General features: G+C 33.7%; 2 protein-coding genes across 2 annotated transcripts; both read right to left on the bottom strand.

Moving 5' to 3' along the window:
• Nucleotides 1-11,678: 11,678 nt before the first annotated feature.
• On the bottom strand, nt 11,679-12,518 carry LOC104105909 (probable membrane-associated kinase regulator 6). Its single transcript, XM_009614340.1, has one exon. The coding sequence runs from the start codon at nt 12,516-12,518 to the stop codon at nt 11,679-11,681; it is 840 nt and encodes a 279-aa protein (XP_009612635.1).
• A 5,023-nt stretch (nt 12,519-17,541) lies between these two features.
• Nucleotides 17,542-20,570, bottom strand: LOC104105908 (uncharacterized). The gene is made up of 2 exons (XM_009614339.4): nt 20,089-20,570; nt 17,542-18,377 (listed from the first exon to the last, which is right to left on the bottom strand). The coding sequence occupies exons 1-2, from the start codon at nt 20,460-20,462 to the stop codon at nt 17,879-17,881; spliced, it is 873 nt and encodes a 290-aa protein (XP_009612634.1). The 5' UTR covers nt 20,463-20,570; the 3' UTR covers nt 17,542-17,878.
• Nucleotides 20,571-20,831: the final 261 nt, after the last annotated feature.

The raw sequence follows: 20,831 nt of genomic DNA, 5'->3' as shown, positions 1-20,831 counted from the left end.
AAGCAAAACAACCGGTCGGGTCGTTACATAAACAAAATCAAACAAAAACTTATCCAAGCTTTTGAATTGAAAAAAAAAAGTCCAAAGACGAAAAAAAATACCTTGAGATTTTGGTAAAGTATAAAGTATGAGCATATGCACTTCTATTTTTATTTTTTTATAATTAATTAAATACTAGATGAAATAATTATATCAAATTTTATAGTAAGGGAAATAATATAGAAAGAGGGGGTGGAGATAGTGTGAGAAGATTTAGAATTTGAGTAATGTAAAAATAAAATAAAGATAATACATAAATAATACTCAAAAATATTATTAATAAGTTTAAACATTAATCTGAGCTATAGAATTAAAAAAAACATGAATAAAAGTAGATGAAAAATTTTATTACAAGAAAAAAGAAAAACAAAAGTCATTGTTATATTGAGAGTAGCGGAAGATATCAATAATTCTAAATAATAGGTAACTTAATAACATGAACAAGAAAAAAAAAAGGGAGAAACAAAATATGTAAATACAAAATTTCAGTATTGAGATATATAAAAGGATAAGACTTAATTGATCTTTGAGGTGAGAAAGTTTTTGAAATAATTCATATGGTCATGTTATATAGATAAAATCGCGCAACTGAAAATAGTATAGTAGATAAAACTAAAACAAAAAATATAAACAATTGACATAATCCTAAGAAACAAATAAAAACATAAGGAAATAATTTAAATTTTTATGCAGTAATTTTAATAAAAAATTAAAGTCAACTTTCATACTAAATACAAAAAGGAAGGAGAATTTAATTGTTTATTGAAAGTGATACCAAAATAATAATTATTACAGTTATTAGTATATTTATGACATATAACAAATGAACTTCTTTGTTTAAACTTTGAACTAATTCAACACCATGCATTTAGAAAAATAATTTAACAATATTCATATTATATATAAACGCTAAATAAAAAAGTTAAAATATTATAGAACAAAACTAATGTACAAAGAGAAAAATAGATATATGATTTTATCCATACTTTAAATTTATTTGACAAAAATAAGTAAACAAATAATACTAAAAATATTATTGATAAATTTGAACAACGAGAGAATTCAGAGAAAATAGTCATACAAGATAAAGTCAAGTTAAATTTTATGAGTACTACAAAATTATATCCATTTTATTATATTAATGTGCTAAGTTACTAAACATTTCATGTCATAATTTGATAATACTAAGTAACGGATAGTACAATTAGAATAAGCAAGGAACAAAAAAAATATAATTTTTAGAAAAAATATAAAAATATAAGACATATAAGTAGAATTATGATGAGAATATTCGTACATATATTCATAATTGAAATTATAATAAACAAAGAGTCATAAAGGAAGAATATTAAAGAAAGAAAAAATTCCAAGTGATAACGTAAAATGTATATATTAATTAATTTTTTCATATAGGAAGTTTTAGTTATTACATAGGAGAATATAACTCACAATTCCATATTGAAATATAATAAAATAATAAAATAATATTAGGATATTAATACATAAGATAAGAATATTATATATAAAACAAAAAATAACAATTATTAAAAATATTAGAATATTTAAAAAAAAGTCTTATATTTTTATATTTTTGATGAATTCAAAATTATAATTTAACCAAAAAAAGATATTACATAATTTTAATTACAAGTAGCAAACAAAATGAGAAAACTAATCAAATATTACAGTAGAAAAGAATGTATAAAAAGAGATGGATAAAGATAACATTAGAATGTTTATAATTTAAATTAATTAATAAAGATAAGAGGTAAGTAAATAACACTCAAAAAATATATTGATAAACTAGACAATTAAAAAATTTTAAACAGTAAAAACAATAAAAATATTTTCAGAGTAAGAAAATATATATCTATGTTATATTATAGAAAAATAGTGACGAAATATTAAGCCAATTGACAAATCAATAAAAGTCACATTAGTAAATATTTAGTACTAAGTACTTGCTAATTTAATATAAAAAAAAATATTTAATTATCATATGATATGTATCCTTTAATTATATAAATTTTGTTATATTTCTGCACACTGTATTAAAAAATAAAATAGCAACTAAAATTTATTAAAATAATATGATATATGATATCATAATTTCATAGGATTCTTTAAGTTTGTCCACGCATGGTGCGGGGTATAACACTAGTTGTTATGTATAGTCAATGTATAATATATATATATATATATATATATATATATATAGAGAGAGAGAGAGAGAGAGAGAGAGAGAAAAAAAGTAAACAATGAATATGATTGGTTATTTATGTAAAAATTCCATATTTTTTTTCGTAATCGGCCCGTCCGGTAAACACCCTTAGTTCAACTACTAATGTACTACAATTACGTACAATTCAGTAAGAAAAAATAAATAAAAAGAGAAGAAGAAAAATAAGAGTACCTGGAATGGAGAAGAACCTACACATGCTAGTTCAAGTACTAATACAGTAATACTACAGTTACATATGCAATAAAAATAAAAATAAAAAGAGAAGAAGGAAAACAATAGTACCTGGTTCGTAAGAAGAAGGAAACGAACTGGAAGAGCAAGAGTTTCCTTTTTTTTATAAAAAGAATAATAGTAATATTTAAAAGAGAAAAAAAAGTATTTGAAAGTCATCTCCAATTTTATCCTCCCTTGAGAATTAGAAAGTGTAATCACTTTCCTTCAATTACACTCAATTTTATGTTGACCACATAATTACTTCCTAATAAATATGTCAAATTGTGTAATTACCTCCAATTACACTTAAATCCAATTACATGATAACTTTCCAAACAGGCCTTAAATGATACGGATTAGAGTCGTAACAACTTAACATTCAAGACAATTTATCTTATGTAGGAAGAAGCTAAGCCATATAAATGGAGTATATATTAATTTAATTTGAATTGTGAATTCCGAAATGATAATATCATTTTTGCTTTGAACAGTCATCAAGTAATATCGGTTTTAATTTCTTCGACTCTTGTCAAAATACTTTGATTTTTTTTCTCTCTTTTCTTTTGTTTTTCTCCAACTCCCACTCCTGAAATTATTCAATTTTTTTTCTTGTTTATTTCTTTTTTGGTAGGGTGGACCCGTAAATAATGAGAAGAAAATGTTAAAAGAGGAGGGGACTTTTGGTGGGATTGAAAATTAAGCGGATCTGGAATTAGTAAGCATCCAGATTTATCTTTTCCTATTTGGTTATTTTTCCTTTTATTCTTCTTCTTTATTGTTATAGGGTTTTTACATACTGAACTTGGGACGGTTGTTACCTATTATATTGTATTATATCCGTATTGTTATTTTAAATATAATATATTGATTGTTACTTATATTTTATTGACATATTTTGTTTAAATCCAAGGATTCGAAGCTAACAACGAGATCGAGAGAGATAGATAATTGTCGCACACAAAGAGAGAGAGAATGCAGTTTGGTAAAATGACTCACTAAGGATCTCTGGAATCTTCTATTACCTATATACATGATCTTACCTTGTTCCTATTATAAAGAATAAAGAATCAACCCAATCAGCCCAATACAGATAATTAAGCCTAACTACAACATAAGTCCAAAATACAAAATACATGAAAGTGAAACCCAAATATGCTAACCCCCCCCCCCTTCCCCTCCCCCCCCAAGTTGGAAGGTGGTTCACCACACTCAACTTGCTCAAAATGGAGCGATGATGTACACCGGAGAGAGGCTTGGTGAGCATGTCTGCAAGCTGCAAGCTGCTGGGGACAAAGGATAAGGATATAAGGCCTTCATGGAGTTTCTCGCGCACAAAATGACAGTCGAGCTAGATGTGCTTGGTGCGCTCATGAAAAACAGGATTTCGAGCTATATAGATTGCAGACTGACTATCACAATGGAGGGGAACTGGAATAATGTAAGTCACAGATAACTCACTGAGCAGCCTGGTTAGCCAAGCCAATTCGGCAACAACCTGATGCATTGACCGGTATTCTGTTTCAGCAGAAGAAAGAGCTACAATATGTTATTTTTTCGACTTCCAAGTGAGAAGGGAACCTCCAAGCAAAACCAAATAACCATTAACAGATCTCCAAGAGGTGGGACAAGTGGCCCAATTGGAATCACAGTATGCTTGAAGAGAAAAATCAGAGGCATTGGACATAAGCAGCCCCTGACCCAAAGTACCCTTGACATACCTCAAAACATGATAAGCAGTAGTAAGATGAACAGAGGAAGGAGCATGCATGAATTGACTGAGAAATTAAATAGCGAAGGCAAGATCGGGTCTAGTATTAGTGAGGAAATTTAATTTGCCAACTAATTGTCTGTAGAGTGTCAGATCAGACAAGGGCTCCCCAGAAACATCTTTGAATTTCACAGCAACATCCAAGGGACTAGCTACAGGAGTGCAATCCAAGCAGTTAAACTCAGAGAGAAGATCCAAAGAAAACTTTCTTTGACACACAATTGCTCCTTCAGGCTCAGACAATATTTCCAAGCCAAGAAAATAATGGAGGTGCCCCAAATCCTTAATTTTAAATTGGCTGTCCAGAAACCGTTTGAGGGAAGACATCTCCTTGTTATCATTGCCACTTAGCAAAATGTCATTAACATAAACAGCGACAACAATAATGCAATCATCAATAGACTTTATGAAAAGAGAATAATCATTTTTAGAGACTGAATAACCCAAGGAAATGAGAGATTCACTCAACTTGGAATACCATTATCTAGAGGCTTGCTTTAAACCGTATAAAGATTTCTTCAATTTTCATACCATATTAGTCCCAGAAACTACCATCCCTTGAGGAATCCTCATGTACACTTCTTCATCTAAGTTCCCATGCAAAAATACATTATTTACATCTAGTTGGAATATATTCCAACCCTTCTTAACAACAACAGCTATGATGGACCTAATGGTAGTCGTTTTAACAACAGGGGGAAAAGTTTCGGTATAGTCAACCCCTTCTTGTTAAGTATCCCCTCTCACAACTAACCTTGCCTTAAACCTTTTTATGCTTCCATCTGCCTTATGTTTAATTTTATACACCCATTTATTCCCAATGGGTTTCTTACCGGGTGGAAGGGGTATAATAACCCAAGTGGTATTTGCCTCAAGAGCCTCAAACTCTTTTAACATTGCTTCTTGCCAAGCAGGATGTTGTGTTACATGCTGATAAGTTGTAGGTTCATGAACATTATCTAAAGCTTTAAGTAAATCTTGATTAGTGGAAATTAAACTACTGAAGCAAACTGACTTGGAAAAAGAAGCAACAGAAGTCAAAGTGAAAGGTGAAGAAGAGGAAACAGAACCACACACATAATCACTTAGGTAAGAAGGAAGGTGATGAGGTCGGGGAGGATATCTAGGAGCATTTTCAGGTGTATGGACTGGAGAAACAGAAGGGGAAGGAGGTGCAAAAGAGGACTGCACAGAGGAAGGAGTAGAAACAACCTGCAGAGGAGAATAAGCAGAGGAAGAATGAGTATTGTGGTGAGGAAAAGCAACTGGAATATTCTGCTGAGGGGAAGGAATAGGTTGATGAGATGAAGGAGTGTGATGGGGAGGGTAAGTAGTAAGGTAATCAAAATCTGAAAAACTAGAAGGACCCGGAAACAATGTTTTAGGTGAGGTAGATTCTTAGTAAGGAAATATCTTTTCATGAAAAACAATATCTCTAGAAATAAGAATTTTCTTGTTTGAAAGTTGCATCAACTTGTATGCTTTCTTTCAAGGAGGATAGCCAAGAAAGATACAAGGTGTAGATCTGAGAAAAAACTTGTCTCTAAGAGGTTTAGGGACCACAACATAACATAAGCAACCAAAACTTCTCAAATGACTATAAGAAGGTTGAGTGCCATATAGGATTTCATATGGAGTTTTGCCAGATAATAAGGTACTTGGGAATCTATTTATTAAATAAGTAGTTGTAAGTATGCAATCACCCCAAAAATAAAATGGAAGTTTGGACTCGTATAGAAGGGTTCGGGTTGTTTCTAATAAATGTTTGTGCTTTCTTTCGACTATACCATTTTGTTGGGTGTATATGGGCAAGATGTCTGATGTAAAACTCCTTTGGACTGGAAATATTGGGTAGTTTCAAGACTGGCACCAAGTTCAAGGGCATTATCTGTCCGAATAGTTTTAATCTTTACGTTGAATTGGGTTTCAACCATTGAGAAGAATGATTTTAGAACAGAAAAAGCATTGCCCTTTCTACTTAAAAGGTGAGTCCAAGTACCTCTACTACAGTCATCAACCAAAGTTAAAAAATATTTGCAATTTTTGTACGTTGCAGTGTTATATGTTCCCCACACATCGACGTGAATAAGATCAAAAATATATAAAGCATGAGACTGACTATGAGGAAAAGGAATTCTTTATTGTCTCGCAAGTGGACATACATCACAAATGAAAGGTTGTCTATCACAAGATAGAACATTGATACAGGTGATTTTGTGTATTTTGGAAAATAGCAGATGTCCTAGTCTATTATGCCACAAAATATGAGACCTATTCACGGTGACAGTATTTACATGAACATAAAATGGAATAGGAACAACAGAAGAAGCAGCATATGGTTCTGTGGAGGTAGAGTTGAGTAGATAGAGCCCTTCATCCATCTTACCAAGTCTTAATGGCTTCTTCAGAGAAGGGCCCTGTAGGAAATATGCAGTAGAGGAGAAAGTTAACAGCAAAGATGTGTCAAGAATGAGTTTGTATACAGAAATGAGATTGTACTTAAATGTAGGTAGATAAATGACCTTAGAAAGAATGACAATCGAATTAATATGTACCATACCAGTAGAAGTTACTTTTACTTTGTAACCATTAGGTAGTGTGACAAGAATAGGAATTGATAGGTCAGTTATATTGGTAAGTAAATTTTTATTTGAGGTCATATGGTCAGTTGCTCCAGAGTCTATAATCCAAGAGTCAGTATTTAAATGAGTCTTTAGACATGAACAAGAATCACAACTTCTATGACAAAAATATGCAAGTATACCTGTAAAATTTGCAGAGGCAGTAGGGAACTGATTCTGACCCTCATTGGCAACCTGGACATGATGGAGAATGCTCATGAGTTGTTTGTACTGATTTGCAGTTATGGTGGAAGAAGTGGGATTCTCAGTAGGATTATCAGCTTTGACCTCAGAGTTTGAGTACACATTGGCAGCAACTCTAATATTTTTATTGCCAAATTTGAAGTTATGTGGATAACCATGAAGTTTATAGCACGTTTCTATTACATGCCCACTCTTTTTGCAATACCGGCAGAAAGGTTTCCTAGGGTCTGGAGCTCTCTTTGCATCAGAGTTTCCTCTTTGATACTGAACGGAGTAGTGAAGTTGTATTTCTGATTCTGAGTATTGAGAGTGGTTTTTGGATTATGAAATGAAGGACCAAGGTGATTAGATCCAACAGAGAAGGATGCTGAATCAGATTGAAACATAGGGAGATTCTGAATACCCCTCTATTTCTCATCATGTATAACTAAAGAGTAGGCTTTGCTCACATCAGGAAGGGGTTCCATCATTAGGATGTTCCCCCTAGCATTGTTGAAGATTTCATTTAAACCAATTAAGAACTGCATTAGCTTCAAATTTTGATCCCTCTTTATCATCTTATGCTTACCCACACAATTGCATTCGCAGACACAATAGAATTTTGTATTCAATGACTCCATTTCATCTCAAAGCCTTTTAACCTTGTTGAAGTATCCACTTACATCAGAAGAACCTTGAGAAACTGAGCTCAAATTCTTCTGAACCTCATACATTCGAGCACCATTGGACTGTCTATAACGTTGATTCAATTCATTCCAGAGTCCTTTGGCGATTTTCAAGTATATGACACTTTGAGAAATGTCTGGGTCGAGAGAGTTGAGAATCCAGCTAATGACCATATTATTACACTGTTCCCATTGATCGAAGAGTGGTGAATCAACATCACGACGAGTATAACTATCATTGATAAACCCTATTTTCTTCTTTGCAGAAAGTGCAATTATAATTCTTCTTCTCCAAGCACCAAAACAACTACCATTGAATTGCTTAGCAACTAACATAATGTCGGGATTATCAGAAGGATGCAAATAAAAAGGGTGAGAAGGAGGAAAAACCAGTTCATCATCAAAATGAAGATTGAGAGATGGATTCGGATTATAAGGATTTAGAGACGGAATTTGGTCAATTTGTTCATCACGATCGCTTTGATCACCCATCACAAACACGTAATAGAGAAGTTACCAGCTTGGAATCAAATTACCCACAGAGAAAGCAAAACTCCAGCCACGATTAACCACAAAGCACCTTCGTTAAACTACACAGTATCCAAAAAATTACTTATTGAACTAGAGATCATAACAATGAGATATTCGATCAATTTTTTGATTAGAACTGGAAGGGAAAAAATCAAAAAATGATAGAGAACAAAAATTAGGGCAAATCATCGATGAAATTAGGGTAAATCGATTTCGAAGAAATCACTATGAAAATCAACCACACGAGGAGAGGTTATGTGATTTTCATGTCTCTGATACCATATTAGAATCCAAGGATTCGAAGCTAACAACGAGATCGAGAGAGAAAGATAATTGTCGCACACAAAGAGAGAGAGAATGCAGTTTGGTAAAATGACCCGGTGAGGATCTCGGGAATCTTCTATTACCTATATACATGATCCAACCTTGTTCCTATTATAAAGAATAAAGAATCAGCCCAATACAAATAATTAAGCCCAACTACAACATAAGCCCAAAATACAAAATACATGAAAGTGAAACCCAAATATGCTAACATATTTGAAAAGCTGAAGCCTTTGTTTTTCCCATTGGAAACTAGTGTTAATTCATCTTTAACCTGATGCGACTTCAGCAAGCTAACATTTAAACAAGAGTTATTGGTCCCCTACTGGAAATCGTACAAGTCATTTTGTAGTTTTGTCATCACTTAGAGTGATCCACACAAAACAGGCATTTCTTTCTACTATTTCATACATTGGCTAGCTAGCATTATTATTGATGCAACGAATCTTACACTTTTGGACAAACCATATGCCATTGTAGAACTGTGACTTCAATCCGACAATTAGAAACATCAAGAAACAGTAATGTCTTTGGTCCCCTCATCTAACTTGGAATTAAGTAGTTAACTACTGATACCAGAACTTGCTTAGTTAAAGAGAACTTGATTCTGCAACTATGAAAAACATGCACTGCTACAGTTACCTACTTCCTAGCCGACCTAGTTGTTCTTTGCTTTCGGTAATGAGTATTGGACAGATATTTCCGAAGTCCCATGAACCTAAATAGATGTACTATCGTCTATCAATGAAGATATTTGTTATTCTGTCAGGGTAGATAACTTAAATTTTTCAAGATTTATTCTTCTCTTTATCCTACTCGTGTAACATGAGCATAAATACACTTATAAAACAAAGTGTATACGGACGCTAATGTTTGGCCAAAGTAGCTTTCATCTTGCTAGAGGAAAGTGTAGAAGAACATGATTTGGCACATACAGAAGATATACTCTGAATCCAAACAAATGCTTCTAAAAAAGCAACACAGTAACACAGTCAATTAGTTTGGAATTAAGAGTTTTATCTGCCAATGGCAAATAACGCACGAAATGATTCCACAATAGGCAAATTAAAGCCGTGCTTTAAGGTCCACCATTTGAAATTGAGTTGGTAATTGAGACAAAGGATGAGAAGAACATTTAGCGGGGACAAGTAGGATGTCTATAGGGGTTGGTCCCCCCTTCAAAATCTCAAATAAACCAAAATCAATGTCTTTCAAATTTCAAATGCGATAAAAATAGCCAATTTGTGGTGTTTCCTATCTTGATAGGAGTGCATTGTGTGCATCTTAAGGATAAGAAAAGAAATTTTGTGTATCGAAACAAAGGAGAGATGGGGATTCTTGGATTTTCTCCTAACAAATGCCACTGATGGGACCCTGTTGTTTTGCTTGCTTGCTTTACCAACTTAACATTCTGTCTCAATTCTCAAGTCAACAAATGCAGAACTTCCTCGTTAAAGAAAGTTTTAGGACTTAGCAACCTTTCTTGGGTTCAGTATATTATATTTTGTATAGCAAAACAGTTGGGAGCAAGTTCACGTCTTCATACGTTTTTAGAGGGTTAAAAACTTAGGAATTAGGACGATGTTATGCTTTTTCTTTCTTCTTCTCACTAATGCTGCATAGTTTCCAAATCATGTAGGAAGATTTCTTGGAATTATATTATGATATCTAATGGCTAAACGTGGATAGATTCCTGGTTAGATCAGGCAATACATAATAATGCATGCTGTCTAGTTTCACTATACTATTTTAGAAATGGACGACTTTTAATTTGGAAATAATTGAGTTGAGTGTTCACACACTCTTCCCCACCTAGACTTCTTGCTAAATTTCTAATGTAACTATCATTACTATTTTTTGATGCTCTCTCTAGGAGCAAGAGAGAATGTATTGAGAAAGTTTCAAGATGCATCTTGGTTGACATAGTGCAACGTGTTAATTAAAATATTAGGTCATATGGTATTTTAATTTTCCGTTCTCTTCCCGAATCGAGCTATCCCCATTTCTCCCACAAAAGATAAATTGAATCATCAAAAATTTAAAATGTGAAGGGCGATAAGTGGAGAAACACTATTGATCTCTTCCAATAGAGGTGTTCTTAACAAAAAAAGTACCAATGAGTTTGGCATGGTGGGGACAAGAGGGTGCTAAGGAAATTGAATTATTACCCCATTTTTGTGTAATTGTACCCTAAATGTTTCAAACTTGCAAACTAATTATTCCAGAACCAGTGGCAAATTCGACAGAATTCATTACGTCTATCTCGTGTGAGGAAAAAAAAAGGCATACATATAAAGAGTATAACTCATTGACTCTAAATCCCAAAATCGCCATTTATTTAAAACTTCTATTTTCTCTTTACGAGAGGCCGGTGCTGCTCTGACGTGAATGTATTTGGCACTTGTAAATCAAAAGATTGGTCTTCATGGGAGTGCTGTGAATTTTTTAGGCCAAAATTAGGCATTAAAAATGTGATATCATACTCCATTCAACCAATATAAAACTATAACATGCAGTACTAGACTGATAGTGGTGGACCTGGGATCAAAATCCTCCGAGCTGCTCCACAAAATGGCACAAACAATCCTCAGAAAAGAACAAAAAGAGATCATATGAGGGTCCTGAGGGCATTGTTGCAACCTTATCCCATACCATGAAAAAATTGTGTTTTTATTTGAAAAAATGCTTAAGTATTCATATTTCATTTCAATTATCATATGTTACTATTACTGATATATACTTCTATGGAATAGCTGTATGCCTGTATCCCAAAGCATTGATAAAATTGAGTCAGAACTTCAAAATGGTATAGATCAGAGAAACCAAATTATTATTAAGATTACCTACACAAAAGAAGATAACAGCTAAAATAAGTCCTAACTATATAATCTTTTTTCTTTTTTCACCTCAGAAAGTACAAAATATTCAATCTGGGTGATACATGATAAATTATTTGTATGAAGAGACAAAAATCTAAATATACATATCTCAGAAGAAAAGGATGAAACTAAGAACAGATATACGCTGGAACATTAACTTGATCTTTTCTCGAACAGATACTTCCATCTCTCCTACCATTTCTTTTTCTGGTCAAAATGATCATCAGACTCTGTTGACATTGCAAATGATCTTTTACAGTGCAGAATTGCATCAGAAACCGCGTTTTCCATATCGCGCCAAACATCGGTAGAGTTATGATCAGAGGATGGACTTCTTATAGGTGAAGCATGTGCTGAATTGCTCCAACTTTTCACCTTTCTCAAACGCTTAATTCTACTACTGCTTCTTTGGTTCTTCTCATTTCCAGTCCAATCAACAACAGAATAAGATTTAACCATTCGACGAGGAGATCCCTGAAATAAAGAATTAGTAGTAGTACTCTTGCAGCTTTGAATTTCTGATTCTTTTCTTTGAAGGTCATCAACTTTTGCACTTTTTCTTGAACTTCCAAACCTTTGGGAAAATGGCCTGAGGAATCCAAACCACTTAACCAAAACTCTGCCTGAAAATTTTCTCCATTTTTCAAGAAAATCAGCTTGGCTAGTTCTAGAAGAAAGTGTAGATGCTGGTGTGGGAGGAGTTGATGAGGAAATTGATGAAGTATTGAAATTATTTAAGACTTGTTCAAAAGATTCAATCTTTGATCTATCAAAATACAAAGGCATAATGTGTCCATCAGAAAAGATTTCATCAGCAGGGACAGATTCAACAGAAGGTCGAACATCAAAGTTGAAGTTTTGAGCTTCTTCTAGGAATCTTTTTGAATAAGCAATAAACATTATATCTTCCTCATCATCAGTAATATAGGAGGGTCTAAGGGTTTCAGTAAGACTATCAATGGAAGGTTTTCTGTTCAACAACCAGCTGTATGAAAAACTCTCTGTGGCAAGAGGCTGTTGGGAATTTTCCATTGTGAAATAGTACTATAATATGTGAAAAAAGGGAAAAGGGGAAAGAGTTGCTTATATAGAGAGTGCAAGGACACTAATAGCCTCTAAAATTAGCTTATTTTGAAAATTATTTTTTTTATTTGGCTAATTAATTTTAAAAAAATACTTCTGAGCATCAATTTATGTTTGGCTAATTAATTTGAAAAGTACTTCTAAGAATCAATTTGTGTTTGGTCAAACTTTTAAAAAGTGTTTCTAAATGTATTTTTCTCAAAAGTGTTTCTAGGAAGAAACTACTTTTTTCTGCTTCTGCATCTACTCAAAAGCATTTTTTTTTGTTCTAAAAGCTTAGTCAAACACTTCGATTTTGAATTTTTTTTTTTTTTTTAAAAAAAAAAATTTGAATTTGGAGAAGCTTGGACAAACAGGCTATAAGACATGTTATATGTACAAGTTAAAATACATTAATACTGTAAAAATCAGGGTAAAAAGAACAGTTCGGTACACAAAGCGCATATCACATTCACTCAGAATCCGCTGAAGGGTCACACTTTCAAGGGGTATCATATTGACAGTTAACTCTAATGCAAATATTAGTGGCTGCTTTAATGGCTTGAATCTGTGACATATATGATACACGAAGACAATTTATATATATATATATATAAAAAGTTAAATCCTTACGTAAATGCTTGGCAAGCAATAGAAGCTAAATCCTTACGTAAATGCTTGGCAAGCAATAGAAGCACTCACGTGAGCATATAGAGGCACTCACGTGGGCATGTTTTAAAATGACCTCAGAAATACAAGATTGCATGGGTTTTTTTATGAATAAAAGTTTTAGCACCTACACATATTCCATTCATACCAAACAAGCAATTAATCTGGTCAATTGACCATCTCTTTTTATTCTTTTTTGTTTCTCAAAAAAATCATCAAATTTACGTAGCTATATCTTTCGAATTCTTTTATTTCTTGTCTTTTCTGCTATATATGCAACACCTATTGTTATCACTGCCGTCCAACTAAATACAAATATTATTTCCGCAGCTCCATTACTTGTAGGAAAAGAACATTCATATTAAAACAGCCAAGAAAAAAACAAATAAATAACTGCAAGGAATTGCTAGCTGATGTTTCTGAATATAGAATACATCATTTAATACAAGGTGTTTAACTTCTATCCATGCAATTTCTTTTTTCACTATCAAGTACCTTAAAAAATACACATCTTTTTTTTTTTATAGTGTGCCCCTGACATCTTTTTATATATATTGAAAAATAATTTGACTTTAAACTCCTGTTTTAACCTTAAAAATGATTTATAGTCACACAAATATTGATGACTTGTTTGAGAAATCTTTCTTTTTTTTCTTAAAAGATGTGTTCAATCAAATATCACCACATAAATTGGGGTGGAGAGCATAATTATCCAACAGTTTACTAAAGGCCAGTTTGATTAGGACTCTGTGACCAACAATTCCTAATTAAAGGCCAATTTGATACTCCTATTAGAGATTTCTTTAAAGGCCGAAAGCGCGGCTAGTCATTCATAATTCTTTGACCAACGTCATTTTACTAAAGTCTAGTTTGATGACATGCATATGATGAGGAAATACCCTTATTGTGAAGGAATGGTGTAAGGAGATAAGTTACTTAAAAAACTGCAACTATTAACAGACAAATGAAGCCATGGACCATGCTTCAAACAGATTATTCTTTGCCTTTTGCCATTTTCAATACAACAAAATGCACCTTCCTCCATGGTAGAAAAAATTGATTGTTTTAAAGTATTATTTATAATTATCTGTCTCTTGGCTGTTAGGACTTAATCAGATAAACGAAAGAAACGAGCAATTGTTTAGCAGTAGAGTAATAAAATATTTAGGACTATAAGATATAATGACCCCAGAATGGAGCCAAAAGGTTTGGAATGTCACTAGCTACAATTTAAATACTATTAACTCTGGAGATGTGATGGTTTTATTTTTAATTCCTGTATTCATTATGGTAAAAACTTAGAAGAGTTCTAGAAATAGTAATAAAAGGAAAGAAAAGAATAAGCACAAGGCAAACATGGGGTCCCTAATTTGTTGGGAGAAAGGGCAGAATCAGAGGCTGGAATTTGGTAACTGCCACAGAAACTGATCTACAAAAGGTCCCCTACTAGTTTGTCCAAAGGAACAGGACTTGTCTGTTGACTGCCTGTCTATTAGTTAGGTGAAAAAAATTATCAAGATAATAAACTGCTTTGAGTTTTTTTTTTTTTTTAAAAAAAAGGCATTAAAGAAATCGATATATCATTCTTTAGTGCTTCAATAAATCTTATTCATTCATCACTAAGACCAAGCGTTAATGATTCATTGTGATAGAAAGGTGCAAGGCATGCCTTATATATTAACACGAATTAAGTGCTATAAATTTTAAGAAATCAGATTGATCTAGTTTTCTGACTAACTTCTCTGTTATGATTCATGACTTAGTTCAAAAGGTAGCATGTCCCCGCATAATGCATATAGTGGCTTTTCATCCATAAATATAGAGACGTATTCTACCTAACCAAGCAATACTGGAAATGATGATGAGAATTCTGGTTTCTTATTGATGACTAGCTTTCAGTACTGAAGCAACCGGTCCATTTCCTTGAAAAACTAGTATTTAGAAGAGGTTCTGTGGACAAGGTTCATATTTTGCAAGCTTATTTCAAAATATTAAATTTAGTTTTATTTAAAAGGACAAAATTTGCCTTCGTTTTAAGAGACTAATTAGAGCATGCAACGCTAGCTAATGAACTATATTCAAGACTCCATGCACTAAGCAAATCCAAAGAATACTTCAAGAATTCAAATAAAATTTAGAACTGTTTAACCGTGAAGCCTGAGGTCAATCAACAACAAAATTAGATTATTTAACATTCAACGACGCGATCCCTGCAACGAAGAATCAGTACTCTTGCAGCTTAGAGTTAAGGAAATTGATCAAGTGTTGAAATTATTAGAAACCTCTTTAAAAGATTCAATCTTTGATCTATCAAGATGATACAAAGGCATGACGTGTCCATCAAAGAAGATTTCATCAGCAGAGACAGATTTAAAAACAGGATGAACATCAAAGTTAAACTTTATATCTTCTTCATTATTATCAGTACTATAGGAGGGTCTAGGGGATTCTGTTATGCCATTAATCGAAGGTTTTCCGTTAACAATTAGCTGTAAAAACTAAAGAGTTCTTGAAACTGTAGAAAAGGAAAGAATGAAAGAAGAACCAGCTCACACAGACTGGGGTCCTTAGTTTCTTAGGAGAAATTAAAGGGCAGAATCAAAGGTCGGATACTGACATAGGAACAGTTTGCCAAAGGAACAGGACTTGTCTGCTGACTATACTTGCCTATTAGGTAGGGTAAATAAGTATATCAGTCATCTCAGTAAGACATTTTCCGTTATCAGAATTCATAATTCTCTATCTGACCAATAAGAAAACATTTTACCGTTTTGTACCATGATTAAGGCCACAATTAAAATCAACGCCAAGAATGATAAAGTACAGTTTGAGGAGAATAATGATGCATCAGCTGTCAAAATAACCTAGAATAATATTTACCAGATTAGGAATGCATTCCTTGGTGTGCTTAAGAATGTATTAGAACCATGAAGACATAACATAAGCATCTAAATGACAGATATCTATGCAAAAATTTGGTTGATCTCTAAAGTGAGTTGGGACAAGTAATGCCAACCCCATATCAAGTAATAGCCTGAAAATGAATCTGTACAGTCTACGAAGCAATTATATAGGATTAGTTAAGTAGCTGAACTGCTCAGATAAATTACTGCAAAATAAAGTTCTTACACAAATTGCACAAAACCACCACCAAAGAAACTCTAGGCAGAACAACTTAATGCTTTCACAAATAAGATCATGGATGAGATAGATCCCCTTGCCTAACTTCAGGTCAAATGCACAATTCACACTACCAACACCAGTAAAATAAAAATGACAGTTTAAATGTAATTTTTTACTGAGAGTAGAAACGCAGTAGATTGGGCCAAACGGCTACACACTTGGGCTTGTGAGCTAATAAGCTTTAGCTTGGGCTTTCAACACATTTGTTCGGTGGGACAAAAATAATTATAGTTGCTAGCCAAATATACACTGATTATCTGTAATATATGTATATTATGCATTGATATAAAATATATATATATATATATATATATATATCCTGCTAGTATATTGGGAGGCAGCTGTACTGTGTAAAATCTCAACGTTTTTTCAGTCATGAGAGTCAAATTTAACTCATGCAACTGCAACTCTTCTACGTTTTGAGAGCTAGATAGAGAATAGATTCATGGATGGGGTGTGCAGATTGGATTAAGAATTAAAATATAAAAAGTAAACATTACTCCTGGAAAAGAGATATATGTTGATAGTATAGAATTTTGATACTTCTGTATTTTCTTCTTAAATTTATTATACTAGGGATTAGGGAAGAGAAAGCAGTGAGATTGAACTACACCTATTGTGAATTGTGAATTGTGAGAATTGAACAATATTACCATCAGGCTATAAGCTTTGGCTAATTTCTTATTGTATTGTTTTTGCTTATGTGTGTAAAAATTTTGTTTATTTTAGATTCTATATTGTTTTTCATTAATTAACCTCAAAATTTGTAAAATGAACCACAACATCTACTTAGTTGTAGTTGTTGTATATGGAGTGGAGGCACCTGGTTAATACGATAGGCAAAATAGCGCTATCTGGTCCTTTCTCCAAAAATGCATTTCAATTTGTCTAACCGTCCAATATTCCCGCTGGAACTAGATATTTGGAGAAATTCAAAAATGACAAAGAACGATTTCCTGTTTGGTGTTATTTCATATCATTTCATAATGGTTTTATACCTAATAGTATTATGTTGTTGAAATAATATTGGATAGATTATATTAATGTAAGTTACTAATATACCCTTATTAAGATACTTAATATTAGATTTCTACACAATTCAAAACTTAAAAACAAAGATAAAATAAATGAGATGGTGAAGTGGCTAGAAAGAGGAAGACATTGTCTAATGTCTATAATGGCGAGGATTAGTACCTTTACAAAATGCAGAGCAAATACTCCGACGCAAGCAACATTTTATGCTATACTATACCAATATTTACAAAGTATTGCGCTTCACAAGGCAGTAGCTGGAGCTCAAATGAAGCATACAGTAGAGAGAAGTAGATACCCTCCTGAAGAAACAAAAAAGAAAAGAACTCCAGATATGTTTTGCTGCCTGCGGGAGTTCTATTAGTACGTATATACTTGTAAGTATCATGTGAGTCTGGAATATAGTAAAAAAATTCACCAATTATTTTTGCCACTTTACCATAATGCTATGTTTGATCTGACTGTTCCTCCTCATTTCTCTTTAGGGAGGTTAGAATTGAGCCCAGGTTCCGCCTCAACCTAGAAAATTTCGTTACTGGAGCAATGTTCCTCAAGGTAGGAGAAAAGATTTCAAAGAAAGTAGGCTTTGGTGTTGAGGCGCCGCCAATGTATTCAATTAATTCCTGCACAGCAAGTACATGGAACTTTGGTGGTCCACTCAAAGCAATGTTGTGAACCCGGTGCTCATAAATCTTCCCATCTTTATCAAGCTTATACTCTGAAGTGCCATCGAAGCGACCGTGGCTCTCCCATGGAACACGGGGAATGCCATGAACAGTCCACCGAACTATTATCATGTTCTCCACAGGTTGCCATACACTAACAATATCAATCCACAAGGCCCTAAAGAACATCCTGCCATGGAATCGTAGAGCCCAGAAGATTGATTTATAATTCTCAATGCCAGTAAAAGTGTTGAGTGGATCTTTGAAGACAATATCATCCCTACATAGAGCAGAAGAACACCATTAGCACCTATAAACAATATTCAATGTGGTCGCAATTGTGTACAATATCATCACACTTGCTTTAATTCTCAACTAACTTAGCTCCATAGTGCACAATTACATGCATATGCAATTACTGTATTATTTTACCCGAAAGCTGCTTCTGCATCATCTACATAAATACTAATATTGAGTTCTAAATTACATCTTACTTCTGGCTCCTCTGAACTAAACTGCTAGAAAGGGGGCTACGCCTGCCCCCTCCTGTTCCTCGTACCTCCTTGATATAATCAGGTGATCATGAGCCAGCTTAAATCAAGAACCACAAGAACAACTCCTCAACCTAAGTTAGTTGGGGAACAAACCAGTTCAAAAGAAAATATAGATGTGAAAGTAATCATTCTTTTGATACCTTAGTACGTACTCTCGCATTTGGTTGGTAGTAGGCTTATTTGAACAACTGTCGTTTTTTTTTTTGACATTTCGATCATCTTACTATCTTGTTGTATATGCTGCTTTCCCCTCTCGTTTCTTGTTATTATTGTGGTACCTATGCTTGCCTGAGACGAGGGTCTATTGGAAACAACATCTCTACCTCCACAAAGGTACCTCTCTACCTCCACAAAGGTAGGGGTAAGGTATGCGACTCTGCGTACACACTAGCCTCCTCAGACCCCACTATGTGGGATTATACTGGGTATGTTGTAGTTGTTGTTCGTCATCTTACTATCTTGTTGTTATTTATGTTGCTTTTCCATGGCTTCTTGTTTTTTCTTGTTGTTTTTCTTTTCATTACTGTTGTGCTTATGCTTGGTTGAGCCGAGGGTTGATCCACAAGGTAGGGGTAAGGTCTACGTACACAATAACCTCCCCAAACCCCACTATGTGGGATTCCACTGGGTATGTTGTCGTTTGATAGAGTGATGATTTTATCGATTAAAAAGTAAAGCCCCATGTACAAGGTGTATAGTTCCACATGGTTCATATAATATACTCAGTTTACATTTTAGGCAACCCTGTCCAAATATCCAAAACCCTGGAGAGTTCCATGATTAAAGGACTGAATTCAACTGCTACACTTTAAGCTAAAATGTGAATTGCACCAAAACGTGCTAGACTATCCCAAAGTAGCACTTTTAACCCACTAAGCTTAAGATGGTTTCTAAGCCAATAGTACATTAGACTCCTTGTGACCTAAAATATTCAAACAAAATAAGAAGGAAAGAGCCATCGAAAAGAACATTCACAAGTACCATACAAATGTAAGGGTAACATAACTTCTTGAAAATGCAGCTATAAAAAGAGAAAAGTGATTGTTTACTTCTCTCCTCAAATAAATTCTATTCTTCATAGCTCGGAAGCTTGGGTTTCGAACGCTATGCCTACTTGAGTTTCATTTATTTGCCTATGCTTGCTCTTATTGCTAGCGCAAAACAGCCAGAACAGCAGCTGCATCAATCGATTAACGCCTCGGTTCCAAAATAGTTAAGGTCAGCTATAGGAACCTTATGTATCAATTCCACTGTATTCAAGCTCATTTCGGCTCTCATCATAATTAGATTAGACTATCTTTAAAATTAATCGTCAACCTATTGGAACTCTCCTCTATTATTCGGACTTGAGACTATATGGTTTTGTGAAGCTAACATAAGCTAGTTTAGATTAACAACTCGTAAAAACAACAAAATGGATGATTAAAAAGCTCAAACCTGTAGATATCAAAGGTTAGCTCCTTATAGAAAAGGGCAGGAAACTCCTCTCGGATAGTCCGAATAGCGTAACCTGTATTCAGATAGTAATTCCGCTTCTCTTCCTCTTCCTCGTTCACTTTTATAGACGACGTCGTGCTGGTCTCCACATGAGCAGAGAACTGTGCATAAAACCCTAAATTATTCCCTGAATTCAACGGCGGAGACTCCTCCAAATCCTTTACACTCAAACACACCCTAACCCTAGCATCCCTATGTACCGACCTAGAAACAGCGAGCTTCTGCACATTTCTAGGGTTTATAAAAGAAGTCCTCACCGGATGGATTCTGGCTGAGAATGAGGAAACTTCCGGCGACGGTAAAAGAGTGGCCATCGGAGATCAGATTACGGAATCGAATTTAGAGACTGAGATTCGCAGAGGACATATTGTGTCAATGGATAAGTTTTGTATGGATAATTGAAATTATGGGGACGATCTTTGTTAAATACCGAATAACCGAAAATTTTATTACTTTATTCTGAAAAGGCTCAAAAATGCCCTCGAGCTATTTGAAATTGCTCAAAAATACCCTATATTTGTTTTTGATACCAAAAATATGTCTGCCGTCTATATTTTGAACCACAAATTTCCTTAAACCGTTAGTTTTGCCATTGAAGGTGACATGGCAGTCCAACCAGGTTAGATTTGCTTACATGGCCATACACCTAAGCAATCCAGCATGGCAAAATTATTTTTTCGGAA

The sequence above is a fragment of the Nicotiana tomentosiformis genome, chromosome 1, assembly GCF_000390325.3.
Source record: "Nicotiana tomentosiformis chromosome 1, ASM39032v3, whole genome shotgun sequence".
In the NCBI taxonomy this organism is placed as follows: domain Eukaryota; kingdom Viridiplantae; phylum Streptophyta; class Magnoliopsida; order Solanales; family Solanaceae; genus Nicotiana; species Nicotiana tomentosiformis.
Note: the sequence above shows the minus strand (reverse complement) of the source record. Positions and strands in the feature narration are given on the sequence as shown.

Bases quoted from the DNA above. Each gene is read 5' to 3' on its own strand.
- LOC104105909 (XM_009614340.1), bottom strand. From the start codon at position 12,518: ATGGAAAATTCCCAACAGCCTCTTGCCACAGAGAGTTTTTCATACAGC.
- LOC104105908 (XM_009614339.4), bottom strand. From the start codon at position 20,462: ATGGCCACTCTTTTACCGTCGCCGGAAGTTTCCTCATTCTCAGCCAGA. The intron at 18,378-20,088 runs GTTTGAGCTTTT...TGCTCTATGTAG, and splicing joins CTAACCTTTGATATCTACAG to GGATGATATTGTCTTCAAAG.